This window comes from Hylaeus anthracinus, unplaced genomic scaffold, assembly GCF_026225885.1.
Source record: "Hylaeus anthracinus isolate JK02 unplaced genomic scaffold, UHH_iyHylAnth1.0_haploid 11989, whole genome shotgun sequence".
NCBI lineage: Eukaryota > Metazoa > Arthropoda > Insecta > Hymenoptera > Colletidae > Hylaeus > Hylaeus anthracinus.
In genome coordinates this window covers 13,881,811-13,896,869 of record NW_026534337.1, presented here as the reverse complement: position 1 = coordinate 13,896,869, position 15,059 = coordinate 13,881,811, and the positions used below count along the sequence as shown (strand labels likewise).

The following is a 15,059-nucleotide window of genomic DNA, read 5'->3' as shown; positions in this document are numbered from 1 at the left end:
TTTATTAATTATCAATAGTACGATAACATCCTTGAACATCTATATTAATCTACGGTTAATAATTTTCGTAGAAGGCAACCAATCATATCTAGGCATAATTGTTGGCCCCTCTCAAACTTCACTCTCCTCATCGATAACCTGAGCTTTCCCATCGTTCCTACATTCCTAGGTCTATGCCAGTCTATGCAGAAAACATAACGCGTTAGCAGAAGTCATCCGAAGTGAGACTTATCTTATGGATCCATTGCGAGTATTTAGTTCATGGTTGGAAGGGCGTTTTGCATAAGGAGCTGTCAATGTACTGTCAACCAACGATCTTTTTACATTTGTTGACTGTTTAAAACAGTTGAGGTACTTCGGAATTAAGTATTTCTAAATAACAAATTTTAAAGATCATTCGAATTGTTTCGCAATGTCGTGAGAGGAATCTGTAATGAATTTTCGTAGAGTTACATTATTTACTATATATCGTTATTATATCGAATTTCAAGGATCCTTAATGTTTTCTGATTTGTACAATCATAAAAAGTACTTTTATTTGCTATTCAAATGAATAAAATTTCTTAACATTTCGCATTTCGGTTCAAGTTAGTAGAACGGCGCTATATACACTGAACATTGATCCAATCGTGGTTTGCTATATTGAAACCTTATTTAATTTTGCCACACTACTGCACCTACAATGATGTATAGTTGTTTCTTTTTCAGAGTATACACCTGATACGTGCATATAATTTTTCGAAGAATTTCCAAAATTTAAGATGACAGACTCAAAGTATTTTACTACTACCAAGAAAGGAGAAATATTTGAACTTAAATCAGAGTTGAATAATGACAAGAAGGAGAAAAAGAAAGAAGCTGTGAAGAAGGTGAGTTGATTTATTAAAGAAATAATTTTTTATTTTTATAGAATATAAATTTAAATATTAATCATGTAATAATTTAATATTGATTTCATTCATTTCACCAATGTACTTACATTTCATGAATAGTAAATAAGTAATTTCATGCAGCTAAAATGTGATTTTGAAAGGTAATGTGTTTTTTTTTGTAAGATAAGTTTATTAAAATAATGGTATAAATTCTTCTTTCACATTGTGTGTTGTATTTTATTTGCTTCGTGAAATTTGTATTTTAATTTGCAACATCATTTCTAAATGTAAGAATTTTTACTTTTATAAACATGAAATCAACAAATTTGTTACATGCTGCACTAAAAAAAGGATGGCTGGAGACATACAATAAATTTTCTTCAAATTGAGAGATCTTAATGATATTACTGTTTATTTATTATATATTTTTCAATTGTTTTTCAAAAATTTGATTTCATTTTTAATTTAGTGTTATAAACATTGAATTAAAATCAGCATAAATCATGTGTTTATATTTCAGATTTAATGTAATAACAACATTATTATCTATGTGATTTTTCATAGTTGCTTTTTTATATAGTTGTTATTTTCACTTTGCAATGATATCCTATTAATTATTAGTTACTTAAATGTAATCTACTATGTTTAGGTGATTGCTTCCATGACTGTGGGTAAAGATGTATCAGCACTATTCCCAGATGTGGTGAACTGTATGCAAACAGACAATTTGGAGCTGAAAAAGCTGGTGTATTTGTACCTGATGAATTATGCCAAAAGTCAACCAGACATGGCTATCATGGCTGTCAACACATTTGTCAAGGTAATGTAGCTTAGAAATTCAACAAATATTTATCATGTTTTATTAATGCACTTTTACCCTTTATATATTTTAATGACACTTGGATGATGTTAAGAGTCTCTGTCTGCAAAGAGGCAAGCTGGAAAAAGTTTTATGTGAAAGTTTCCTTAAGTTATATGTATTTTTTTCAAATAAATTTAATATTAATTTTACAGCCTGCCTCGCATCATGTACAGACTGTGCTTTGCAAATTACATCAGTTTGCACAGAGCTGTCTGCGTTATGGGACGGAATGTACCTTTTGTTCTCTCTTAATGAATTGCTTATTTTTCAAAGGGCACGAGACTGGAATTTGGCTAAATAAGATACAACTTATATTATCTTAAATTTTCAATTCTACAATTACATTAATAATTTCCATTGATCTGTCATGATTATACTGGTTTGTTACCACCAAATTCCAGTATCTCTTTTCAATTCAGTTTAGCATCAAAAACAGGAATGGAATTATGACAATTGTAACATTTAGTGAAATAATTAAATAAGTCGTCGGAAAAACCAAAAAAATATGTGTTAGTTCTTTATATTAATGCACTAATATAATTTGTGCCATTTCTCAAAATGGAGCATGGAACTTTTTCAAGTCACAGCAATATTATGTACAATTAAACAGCTTGTAGAAACTTGTACAATAATAACACAGCTATACTTGTAATAAAGATGTAATTGGTCATTAAGAAATTGTATTAAAACACCCTCTGTGGTAGAAACAAAATTTGTTCCTTAGCCACAATGTCTAATGTGTAAACAGCATGAATAAAACAGTTCCTTAAATGTTCATTTTATATGTATGACTGCATTATAATGCTGCTTGTATGCAGTGCATATTTACACTATCTGCACGCAAAGTGTTTTATTCTTTTCAAAACTTTAGTGTTAATTAATAAGTGTAATCAGTGTTCAGACTAATATTTCATAATGCAATTATTATAAACACGTAGATGTATATTTTGTTAATGTTTGAAGAGATATCATGTAACATATTCCAATGTGCATGATACCAAATTTAATGTGGAACTTATAATTTAATTTTAATTTGTAAATTATTAATAAAACCAAAGAATTATGAATGAAGATATTAAGAAAGATATCTCGTGCTCTTTAAAAAATGATCAGTTCTGCATCACATAACATTAAATGGTTGATAAGTATAATATTTAATAATTAATCAAAATGGTGACGGTGACCAATTTGACCTTTTTCGTTCTGACACGCAAAAGGAGCTAGCGACATCTCCGATGACAAAGGTACCATACCATTTTCTACTTCGTTAAAATTCATGGGTTGAGATAGATAGCCACTGCTGTGACTAGACTTGAATCCCTGGCTTGCCCGATTTTTGCGCAGGATTGCGAGGACCCAAATCCGCTGATTCGAGCATTAGCAGTTCGTACAATGGGTTGTATACGCGTGGACAAGATTACTGAATACCTCTGCGAGCCATTGCGGAAATGCCTGAAGGATGAGGATCCATATGTTCGTAAAACTGCAGCCGTATGCGTGGCCAAGCTTTATGATATAAATGCAGCTTTAGTCGAGGATCAAGGATTTTTGGATCAATTGAAAGACCTTTTGTCAGACAGTAATCCCATGGTAAATGTTACAGATTTACTTGTTGTGTGAAAATGTTTTTAAAAAATTGTAGATAATACATTCTTACTTTTTCAATAGTAAACAAAATGCATTGGTTTATACAGAATTTTCTGACAAAGCCATTTAAAGGTTTTTTTAGCCATAAAATACCAACTTATATTTTCAATAAATTTTCTTATTTAGGTTGTTGCAAATGCAGTAGCTGCCTTATCAGAAATCAATGAAGCAAGTCCAAGTGGGCAGCCATTAGTTGAAATGAATGCACAGACCATTAACAAATTATTAACAGCCCTTAATGAATGTACAGAGTGGGGTCAAGTTTTCATTTTGGATTCACTTGCAAATTATTCTCCTAAAGACGATCGCGAAGCACAAAGCATATGCGAACGAATTACTCCACGTTTAGCTCATGCCAATGCTGCAGTTGTTTTGTCTGCTGTTAAGGTAGTACATTAAATAAAAGTCAATGTTTGTAATTGGAAAGTTTAAGTACATATTTTTATTTGTTAAATTTGCTTCTTTAATTTGTAGGTATTAATGAAATTAATGGAAATGTTACAATCCGAATCTGACTTTGTCGGAACTTTAACAAAAAAATTAGCTCCGCCTCTTGTAACTCTTCTTAGTTCCGAACCTGAAGTTCAATATGTAGCATTAAGAAATATAAATCTCATTGTACAGAAACGCCCAGATATTTTAAAGCATGAAATGAAAGTTTTCTTTGTCAAATATAACGATCCGATTTATGTTAAACTTGAAAAGTTAGACATTATGATTCGTCTAGCATCTCAAGCTAATATAGCTCAGGTTTTATCTGAATTGAAAGAATATGCTACAGAAGTTGATGTAGACTTTGTACGAAAAGCTGTCAGAGCTATTGGTCGTTGTGCCATTAAAGTTGAACCTTCCGCTGAACGGTGTGTTTCGACGCTTTTAGATCTAATACAAACGAAGGTCAATTATGTTGTTCAAGAGGCAATTGTAGTTATAAAAGACATTTTCCGAAAGTATCCAAACAAGTATGAAAGTATTATTTCGACCCTTTGCGAAAATTTGGATACGCTTGATGAGCCTGAAGCACGTGCTTCTATGATATGGATCATTGGAGAATATGCGGAACGTATTGATAATGCAGACGAACTCCTTGAAAGTTTCTTAGAGGGATTCCACGATGAAAATACACAAGTACAATTGCAATTACTTACAGCGATTGTTAAACTATTTCTTAAAAGACCTACGGATACTCAAGAATTGGTTCAGCAAGTTCTTAGTTTAGCAACACAAGATTCTGATAATCCTGATCTACGAGATCGAGGATTCATTTACTGGCGGTTACTTAGCACCGACCCAGCAGCTGCCAAAGAAGTTGTACTTGCGGAGAAACCTCTTATTTCGGAAGAGACTGATTTGTTAGAGCCAACGTTATTGGATGAATTAATATGTCACATTTCCAGTTTGGCATCTGTTTATCATAAACCACCCACTGCCTTCGTTGAAGGTAGATCAGCAGGTGCTAGAAAATCGTTGCCTGCTAGAAGTAATTCAAACGAAGATTCAGCACAACACGCAACGACACAACTCCATGCTCAAGTCATTCCTGCTCAAGATTCTTTAATAGGGGATCTTCTTAGTATGGATATTGGTCGGTATTTTTTTATTGTTATTTGAATGGTCTTGGTAATTTTGTAAATTATATGTTGAATTAACTTTTATAGGTGGTCCGAGTATGGTTGCTCCAACTCCAGCTCCTCAAGCAGGACTTGGTTTAGATTTGTTAGGTGGTGGTTTGGATGGAATTTTGGGTGGTACTGATACAGGAACTGCTGCGCCTGTGGTGTCTCAAAGTACTACAGGGCTTCTTGGTGACATATTTGGTTTTAATCAAGGACCTTCTTCTTATATACCACCTAAAGTTAATTGGCTACCTGCCGAAAAGGGTAAAGGAATTGACATATGGGGAACTTTCTCGCGAAAGTAAGTGGTATAACCTAAATGCCTCGCATATATGTTGAAGAAATGTAAATTTGAATATAATTAAAATTAACTGTTTAATGTAATTTTCTAATAGGAATGGACAGATTAGTATGGATATGACATTTACAAATAAAGCAATGCAACCTATGGGAGGTTTTGCAATACAATTAAATAAAAATAGTTTTGGCTTAACACCAGCGGCACCATTACAAGTACCAAGTCCTTTGAATCCTGGTGCTAGCGTAGATACCAGTGTAATCTTATCTACCACTGGCGCAGTACAGCGCATGGAACCCTTGAATAATCTTCAAGTTGCAATAAAAAATAATATCGATGTATTTTATTTTGCTTGTATTGTTCCCATGAATACGTATTTTCTAGAGGATGGACAATTAGAAAAAAGAGTATTTCTTAGTACGTGGAAAGACATACCTGCCCAAAACGAGGTATTTGTTAGTTCTCCTTTTTATACCATTATGTTCAATATCAACCAACAGATGGTGTCGATAAATTCATGTTAATGCCGTAGGTACAATACACATTAAAAGGAGTAATGTTAACTGCAGACCAAGTTGTTCAGAAAATGCAACAAAATAATGTATTTACAATTGCCAAAAGAAATGTGGAAGGACAAGATATGTTATATCAATCTCTTAAATTAACAAATCATGTTTGGGTGTTAAATGAATTGAAATTTCAGCCAGGAAATCCAGATGTCACTGTAAGTTCAAATTTAGATGAATTTGATTATAAATAATAAAGTATCTAATATATTTAATTACCAATACATTTTAATTACAGCTATCTCTAAAGTCTCGTTCTGTGGAAGTTGCTGCAGGCATATTTCAAGCGTACAATGCAATTCTGCATTCTTAAATAGTGTATCAAGTCATTTAACATTGAATTTATGCAAATACTATATTTCACGACCATAATCGAACTATTTGTTTAATGCGGATCACTTATATATTATGCGTATAATTTATCCAATTGAAATTGATTGAAAACGTTTGTTTATATCCTATTGTAAATTTAAACAGATTTAATACACTGTTAAATTTATCATAAAGTAACTGAATGTAATTCAAAATAAAGACAAAGTATGTTAATGATCTGTTTGCACATTACATGCTTATACAATGGACAATTGTCCACCCTAACTATTAAGCATTACTTTTTTTTTTATCCATAATTTACCTATAATTAGTTGCAATAATTTTTTTAGTTTTTTAATTTAATTTAGTTTCAATTTATGTAAGTTTTGAAGAGCTACAATAAATTTATACATATTACAATATATTGTGCAATACAAGTAAAATCAGGATATAATAAACAGAAAAGTTAAATATATAGTAATTATGTTTATTTCTTGCATATAAAGAGAAATGTGTACATTATGTTGTGTTAACAATTGTTGCATTAGCATTGGACCTTCCTCCTAAAAGAGCAACCTTCTGTCAATCGTGCTTTACCACCTGTGGATGTACAAAGTATCGTACGGCAACCATCGCATTCAACAGATCTTTGTGCGTGTGAAAAGATTGTTTTGATGGCATAACATCCAGGGCACTTGACATCCATGAAATAACTGTTTGGTTTCTGTACAAGTCTCTTCAACTTGTGTTTCCTTTTTTCTTCAGCTGGACTTGGATGCAGAAAATCTTTAGCAAGAGGCATTCTGTAAAGAAAAACTTTATATATATACATACATATACAATACATTCAGTCATGTTCAGACTTAAAGATTGTACAACATGGTGAAATTACAAACACTTTTCAATTAATTCAAGACTGGCACAGTTGTATGTAAAACTCACTCTTACTATATTAACTTTAATAAAAGAAGATATAATAGTCAATATAGTAGATAATGTATTATGCAAAACTAATCAGAGAGAGTTTCATGCAATTAACAGATGACAAATGACACTGGAAATACAATACTGTATAGTGTTCTAGACAATTCTGCATCATACTACACAAAATATGCAAGTTAAATTGACTGTATAATCTGTAATATTTATAGTATATGTACATAAAGCAAACAAAAATTGAAATAATTAATAAATAAAGTGAAAATGGTCTAACGCATAACACTAATGCATGGCTTGGAGCCGTATGAATATCTACAAATATATCGAACATTAATACAAGTAAGTAATTTTTCCCATCGTATAGATAAAGTTTGCACTTTAATGATTAATATTATATGTGTACTTACGTGATTACGCTTGTATTTTTCCTTGAATTTAATAATCACACTTATAACCACGTGCTCGTGTAACAACGTTAAGAACTGAAAGGACAGATTTCGATGGATTTTGTAACAACAAAGTCCCTACTTGTAATTCATTGTCGCCAACTAATTAAATGTATATTACTCGCATTTATACAAGAATGAGAATATTACCAAAATACAATTACTCAATTCTCATTGCACTAAGAATAACTATCTAAATATTGTCAAATATATTAATTATTTAATTAAAATACAGTTCATGTTTCAAGTTTTGTAACTTTTAGAAATATTTACTGTAATTCTCTGCCAACCGGGCGCTGCAATCGAAACCAGCAAACAAAACGAAAACGCATCTAATATATGTATAGTTTCGGTCTCTAAACTTTATAAGCCATTTTGTGCATTGTTCAAGCAGCTGTGCAAAAATATTACTTATCATTTCGTTTCGAGATGTCAAAGCTCGGTTGATTGCCGTTGTCAAGTATATGCGTCTTTGATGCGAATGCGTGGTTATCATACGGCGATGCAATTTTGAATTATTATCATACACGAATCGTGAAAGTCACCTACAGATTTTGTGAAACAAAGAACTTTTCAATATCTTTTATTAACCTTGGGCTGGTCGTCATAACAGTAAGTATCGCCTTCCGAGGAAGTTAAAAATAGTTTGGTTTAGTGAAAAGTCTGTCACACGTATAAAATAGTTTTTCAAATCGAGATGTTGTTCGCTCTATATAACATATAAAGTTTCGTAATGTAGCGTTTAGTTTCTACCTCCTACGAAACTTTTAAACGCGGTTCCTGTTCATAAAACGTCACTTTAAATTTTATTCTGATTGACATTTTCTAGTGAAAATAAGACACAAGAATGTTGTGTGCAAACATATTTCATTATCAATCCCTGGTGATCTATCATTTTCAGATTATGACTGAGGAGAAATGAAAACATTGAGTTTGAAATAGGAGCCATTGCATAAAACCAAATACTTTACATGAATTAAAGTATTTTACATAATAGAATTTTTCCCACAGTTTTGGCATACCTTACGTTAATATATTGAATTAAATAACAATGTAAAACGTATAGAGAGATGCATTTGCCTTTTATTGGTACATTATATTGAGAACTGTATTGATCCTGTGTATTACCGTGGTTAGTATGGCAATATTTATTAAACATTTGCAAATTTCAAATAAAATTTACATAATAGTATATAAATGATAAAGTATTTATTATATTTGAACATGAAAATGTAGCAAACATAAAAGGATAACAGACATTTGTTTACTTTATTATAATATACTATGAAGACTGATGATGTATATTAAATAATGGATTTTGTAACAATTTTTTAATCAAAAAATACTTTGTGATTTGTCTGAATTGTTTGAACTTTGTAAAAATAATTATTATATGTTTTTAAGATGAAAAGTGATAAAATATTTGAATTTTAAATGTTGAAAAGTTTATGAATGGCAGTATTTAATTTTATAATATTTGTTATTTCAGTACACATTTTTTAGTAATTAAATCTCATCACAATGAGTAACGAGAATGTACAAAGTCAACCTGAACAACAAAGCATCGAAGATACAGAGACACCATCAACTTTGCCTACATTCCCAAATTTTAGTCAATCATGTGTGAATGCATGGCTAGATAAAATGAGTAAAGGAGTACTATCCTGTACTCATTTTAAAGAACACTGGCGAACATGGGTACCAAAAATATATAGCCCAGAATTAAATGGTAACTGTTTAGATTGGAATTTTGATGAAGAAGAAGCACAAAAAGTACTGTACGATACATTAGAACAGTTCATCTGCAATGATGATCCACAAGTTGTATTGAAAAAGCTAAGTCAAATGGATAATGTAACATGTGGTAAAGTATTCAAGATGGGTGAACCTACATATAGCTGCAGAGAATGTGGCATGGATTCAACATGTGTTCTGTGCCTGGATTGTTTTAAACAATCAGCTCATCGTAATCATAAGTATAAAATGGGCACTTCTAATGGTGGAGGATGTTGTGATTGTGGAGACAAAGAAGCTTGGAAAAGAGAACCATTCTGTAACATACACTTAGCTGGAACTCAAACTAAAGAATCTCGTGGAAATAAATTGCCTGGAGATATAGCAGAAAGAGCAGTAGTAACTTTTGAGGCAATACTAAGGTATTGCTATGAGATGTTATCTTTAGAACACTCGCCAGGCTTACCTGCTGATTTACGAATAAATGAAATCGATGAAGACCCTTTGTCAGTACCTACTGCAGATACCTATTGTACAGTCCTTTTTAACGATGAGATTCATACATTTGATCAAGTGATAACGGCGCTCATGCGTGTTATGAAATGCACGAACAGAAATGCAGTAGAATTTGTAACAAATGTTGATAGAGAAGGTAGAACAGTTTTGAAATGTTCTGGGTTCCAACATTGTAAAGACTTGAAATACGATATCGAAAAATATACTTCGAGGAATAATAGTCGACCGTTAAAAGTCCTTGTACTTCACGCTCATGTAATTGCTCATCAAACATTTGCTATGAAACTTTTAAATTGGTTACAACAATTTATAAATCACTGCGAAGGTTTCAGAGTACTCTTCAGTAATATTGCACTCAATACAAAATTAACTGACTTTTCCATCGTAGAAGGTATTCTTATGAGAGATTCACAGTTGTGGAAATCTGCTAGAACGCCATGGCACAAATTGTTCATGTCTGGAATGCTTATGGAATATGAAAGCAAAAAAGCTTTGGCAATTATTTTTACAAATAATTATGGTTCTATTATGAAAGATTACATAAGAGATGATCATGCTCATATATTTTCTATTGTTTCATTATCGGTGCAATTATTTACAGTCCCAACATTGGCACATTTTCTTATTGCACATCGTGATGTGTTGTTTATTTTGTTAAACACATTTATATCTGAAAGTTCACGAAGATGTAATGCGGCGGGAAAGTTGGAATTTGAAAGAGATTCCCCTAATATTTCTTTCAAAAGAGCTCACCAAATATTTTATGACTTGCGATATTTGCTTAGCTCTAAACCAGATGTTTGGACTGACGATCTAAGAAAAGGATTCTTACAGGGACTTTCACTGTTACTCACATTATTCTGCAGTATACAATGTATGGATGCTGTGCTGAGGCAAGTTGGTCAACATATGGAGTACGAACCAGAATGGGAATCAGCGTTTAATTTACAAATTAAACTGTCGCCAGTTATTAGTCTTGCACTAGAATGGTGCGGTTCAGATAGAACTGTGTTGATTAAAGCTTTTAGATTGGTCTTAAGAAGATTATATGAACAGCCAGGGCATGAAAATAACCGAACTCAACTGAGAGAATTAGCAGATCACAGTGCAACATGTCTTCAATATAACGTGTCGTTTGAACCAGTATCTATACATCTTCCACTCTCTAGATTTTTAGCTGGTCTCTTTTTGTATCTTGAAAAATACAATCTACACTTTCAAAGTGCAGAATTCATCAATCAAACAAAGCCAACACCGGAACAAATAATAGAACCCGTATTAGTAGCTCAAGTAATGATTTCACAAGTACATGCTGGTATGTGGAGAAGAAATGGATACTCTTTGTTAAATCAATTGTTCTTTTACCATAACGTTAAATGCCGCTCAGAAATGTTAGACAGAGATATTATCTTACTTCAAGCTGGAGCATCGTTAATAGAAAGCAATGAATTTTTGATTCACGTTTTAAATAAGTTCAATCTTCTGCACTGGGCGAATCCAGACTTTGAAACTAATGCTTTGAAAAATCCTGAAGAAGATAATATCAGACAAACTATCAATTTGGTTGAAGAATTTCTTGGATTATTGATAACAATAATTGGGGAAAGATATGTGCCTGGTGTTGGACAGGTTACTGCTGATGATCGTTTGAAAAAAGAAATAATCCAACAATTATGCATTCAACCGCTTTCTCATTCAGAGCTTAATAAAACATTACCAGATGATGGAAATTCTGGAAATGGAATGGAAAGGGTAATTAACGATGTTGCAGACTTCAAAAAACCTTCGCAAGCATCACGAGGAAAAGGAGTGTATCAACTGAAACCTCATTTATATTCAGAATATAATGTCTTCTTTTACCATTACACTAAAGAGGAATTAAGCAAATCTGAAGAGGTACAACGAAAACGAAGAAAAGCTTTAGGAGAATTAGAATGTTGCCCACCTCCTAAACTTCCTAGACTGACAGAAGTATTTAGTTTGGTAACTAATTTACTACAGTGCGATGTCATGTTACATATTATGCAAACTGTATTAGAAAGAGCACTTGGTACTACAGCACCTGGTTTCTCAGAGCCACAAGTGCATAAGGTTCTACATTTAATAGGATATGCTCTTCAAGAACAAGAATCTGGTTATTATCCTTTCTTTGCGTTTCCTGCAAGAGCCGCAAAATGGAAAATTTATAAATTGTTAGAAGATTTATCTAGCAGCCCGCGCATAGAAGCTCATAAAGATTTATTAACTTGGGTTTTAACAAAATACAGAGAAGTTGCTGGTTATAGTGTAGTGGAAGTCAGTACATCACCTGCTGCGCCCCTTACGGAATCTACAAATGATACTGAAAATACTAAGAGTGATAAAGAATGGAGAACACACATGGCAAAACAAAAGCGTGCTAAAATAATGGCACAAATGGCTGCTATGCAGAGACATTTTATAAAAAAGAACGCCGAATTATTCGAAGAAGCTGCTTTAGATGTGAACAAATCCAGTGATCGAGATTCTACTATGGGTTTGAGCGAATGTTTTCAAAAAACACCCGTTGCCGTTGGTGCTGGACAAACGACGAAGATATCTGAGGAAAAAGCTTACACTTGTATTCTATGTCAGGAAAATCAAACTGTAACAGCAGCTGGTCCAGCAATGGTATTAGCTGCATTTGTTCAACAATCCACAGTGTTGTGTCAAAATAGAGCTGACATTAATGAACCTGACCCATTATATCTTTCTGCAAAGCTGGGTGCATCACCACATACTAGTACTTGTGGCCATGTGATGCATGTACAATGTTGGCAAGAATATTTCGACAATGTTCTTGCTAAAGAGAATAGAAGACCATTTCGTTTGCGACAACCGTCAAGTTTTGACGTGGAGAAACATGAATATCTCTGTCCACTTTGCGAGTGTCTTAGTAATACTGTCTTACCTCTCTTACCAGCATTAGGAACATTGCAACCAACTCCTAAAAATCAACCTAAACTCGATTTTAATACATGGTTGAAAGCTCTAAGAATGACAGTATCTAGATTAGAAGGGTTATACAATAATGATCTCAAATGTCGGTACTGCGTAAATGCTGAGACTCAAGACCCTCATTCTATGGGACAAGAGAATCCAATGGACCATGGATCACATGGCCCAATAAAAATGATTCGTAAAGAATTTGGAGATCTGACAGGAGAATTTTTTGAAGCAATTTATGAAGAACCTGGTCCAAATATTTCGGAAAATTTAATATCAATGATATATGTCTTTGCACAGGCGGCGTACACGAAAGGATGCGGCACAGAACCTCATGATGGCGATTGTAGGGTACCGTTATTGACATGGAAATCAACAGCTTATACTGTTCACGCAATAGAATTTCTTCTACGCGATATGGATAAACCTTTGTTAGGTGCTTTATCATCTAGACAAAGAGACAGCTTAGAAGGTCTTGCTAGAATTTCAGCTATTTTGCAGGCCACATGTGTGACTGATGCTAGTGCAGATTTAACATGGGCTGACAGAGATGTTATTGCAAGTCATGCACTTTCCCTTCTAACAATGTTGTTAAAGAACCCACATGATGGAGCAAGTATCTTAGATTGGGATCCATTTGGAGTACTTGTTCCTTTAATTAATTCACTCCCATGTTTCTTTAGCACAAAATTTTATAGAATATCATCAATTATTACGTGTGGAATATCTGAATTTTATGCTTTGCAACTTGTATTTTTGTCGCTTATAGTCAAAATATTATTAACATCCGATTTCAATGAAGGTATGGATATAGAAGGTCAAGAAACAACTGAAAATACATCCTCGGAATATATCCTAACGCTGATTCAAGCTTTAGGCATTAATATTGGTACTCAAACAGTTGATGAAATATGGAGACGAATCAAGGAAGCTTGCTTGCCTTTTCTTAGATGTTGTGCTCTCTATTTCCATTATGTATCTGATGTTCCTGCACCAGAGGAACTAACTAAAACAGATGGAGCTACATATGAAAATATCTGTGCATATTTAGGACTACCCACAACATGTGATGAATTAGTGAAGCCTAATTTAGATATAATTATGCAATTGATAAATATTTGGAAAAGTCATCCCACTGTTCAAATGCATTTGTCTGGTGCTAGTACAGTCACGGTAATAAGGGAACCTTTGAAAGTTAATAAATTGGTAGAGGTTCCAGAAGATTATAGTGAATTGATAAATATGACATCATCGTTCATATGTCCCAATAGCGACCGAGAGGATTCTAAAAATCCGACAATGTGTCTGATTTGTGGAGAAATGTTATGTTCTCGAAGTTACTGTTGCCAAACTGAACTAAATAAGCTGATGGTTGGTGCGTGTACATATCACGCGAGTAAGTGTGGCACCGGAATAGGAATATTTTTACGAGTACGGGAATGTGAAATCCTTTTCTTAAGGAGCCCAAATCGAGGTTCGCTTGATTGTCCACCTTATCTTGACGAATATGGCGAAACGGATCAAGGTCTACGTAGAGGAAATCCACTTCGGTTGTGTCACGATAAATACAGGCAATTGAATCAATTGTGGCTGGGACATGGACTACATGAATCCATATCAAGGGCTCTCGAATCTTCAAGTACTCCAATACGATGGGAGCATCTATAACTATTTTAGGGTTTCTTATGCAATCTAGCCTCGATATTTAGTTAAAAATACTAAATTTATACTTAGCGTAAGCGACCATAACAGCTAATATTATGACTGTTAATTAATTGTTTGATTATTGCAAGAAATTGATGAAAATTATTTATTTTGAGAATACAGTGCGGATGGCTTTGTATATTTAAAACGATTGGATGTTACTCCTGTTGCGATGTCGTTTTAGATTATTTCAGAGTTTACGGAATTTTCTATTATTATTGTGTAAATTAAATATACATTTCTTTATAATTATTAACAAAATGTTGTACGAACTTTGTTGCTTGTAGAAATTAGTTTTTAACGTCATTCAACTGATTGTCACATTGTTTAAGAAATTTTAGGATTATATGAATATAACTTTTCTTTTCATTTTACAGAAATATTATAGACTGTATTAAAGTGTTACAATTTTAGATTTAAATCTGTAAGGCTTAAACTTAGATACATTTACAGTAATTAAATATCTGTTTTGGTTCTAGACTTTGTAAACAATATATCATCTTATAAAATATGAACGAAGGATGATAAACGTAAATATTGAAATAGTTAACTTCTAAAAATTAAAATAAATAACGTGGCATAA

General features: G+C 32.9%; 3 protein-coding genes across 6 annotated transcripts; 2 read left to right on the top strand and 1 right to left on the bottom strand.

The window, feature by feature from the left end:
• Positions 1-184: 184 nt before the first annotated feature.
• On the top strand, positions 185-6,410 carry LOC128887964 (AP-1 complex subunit beta-1). Of its 4 annotated transcripts, none has more exons than XM_054144491.1 (11): positions 185-351; positions 709-869; positions 1,522-1,692; positions 2,952-2,978; positions 3,079-3,324; positions 3,508-3,768; positions 3,856-4,966; positions 5,040-5,298; positions 5,393-5,744; positions 5,828-6,019; positions 6,100-6,410. In XM_054144491.1, exons 2-11 carry the CDS (start codon positions 762-764, stop codon positions 6,172-6,174), a joined length of 2,802 nt encoding a protein of 933 aa, XP_054000466.1. In that variant the 5' UTR covers positions 185-351; positions 709-761; the 3' UTR covers positions 6,175-6,410. The 4 variants fall into 4 exon arrangements, with proteins under 4 accessions (XP_054000466.1, XP_054000465.1, XP_054000467.1 ...); XM_054144490.1 differs by having other exon boundaries at positions 5,393-5,750; XM_054144492.1 differs by lacking the exon at positions 2,952-2,978 and having other exon boundaries at positions 5,393-5,750.
• A 234-nt stretch (positions 6,411-6,644) lies between these two features.
• LOC128887967 (40S ribosomal protein S27) lies at positions 6,645-7,674 on the bottom strand. The gene is made up of 2 exons (XM_054144496.1): positions 7,520-7,674; positions 6,645-6,976 (listed from the first exon to the last, which is right to left on the bottom strand). The coding sequence occupies exon 2, from the start codon at positions 6,973-6,975 to the stop codon at positions 6,718-6,720; it is 258 nt and encodes an 85-aa protein (XP_054000471.1). The 5' UTR covers position 6,976; positions 7,520-7,674; the 3' UTR covers positions 6,645-6,717.
• A 140-nt stretch (positions 7,675-7,814) lies between these two features.
• LOC128887963 (E3 ubiquitin-protein ligase UBR2) lies at positions 7,815-15,059 on the top strand. The gene is made up of 3 exons (XM_054144489.1): positions 7,815-8,170; positions 8,460-8,690; positions 9,048-15,059. The coding sequence occupies exon 3, from the start codon at positions 9,080-9,082 to the stop codon at positions 14,438-14,440; it is 5,361 nt and encodes a 1,786-aa protein (XP_054000464.1). The 5' UTR covers positions 7,815-8,170; positions 8,460-8,690; positions 9,048-9,079; the 3' UTR covers positions 14,441-15,059.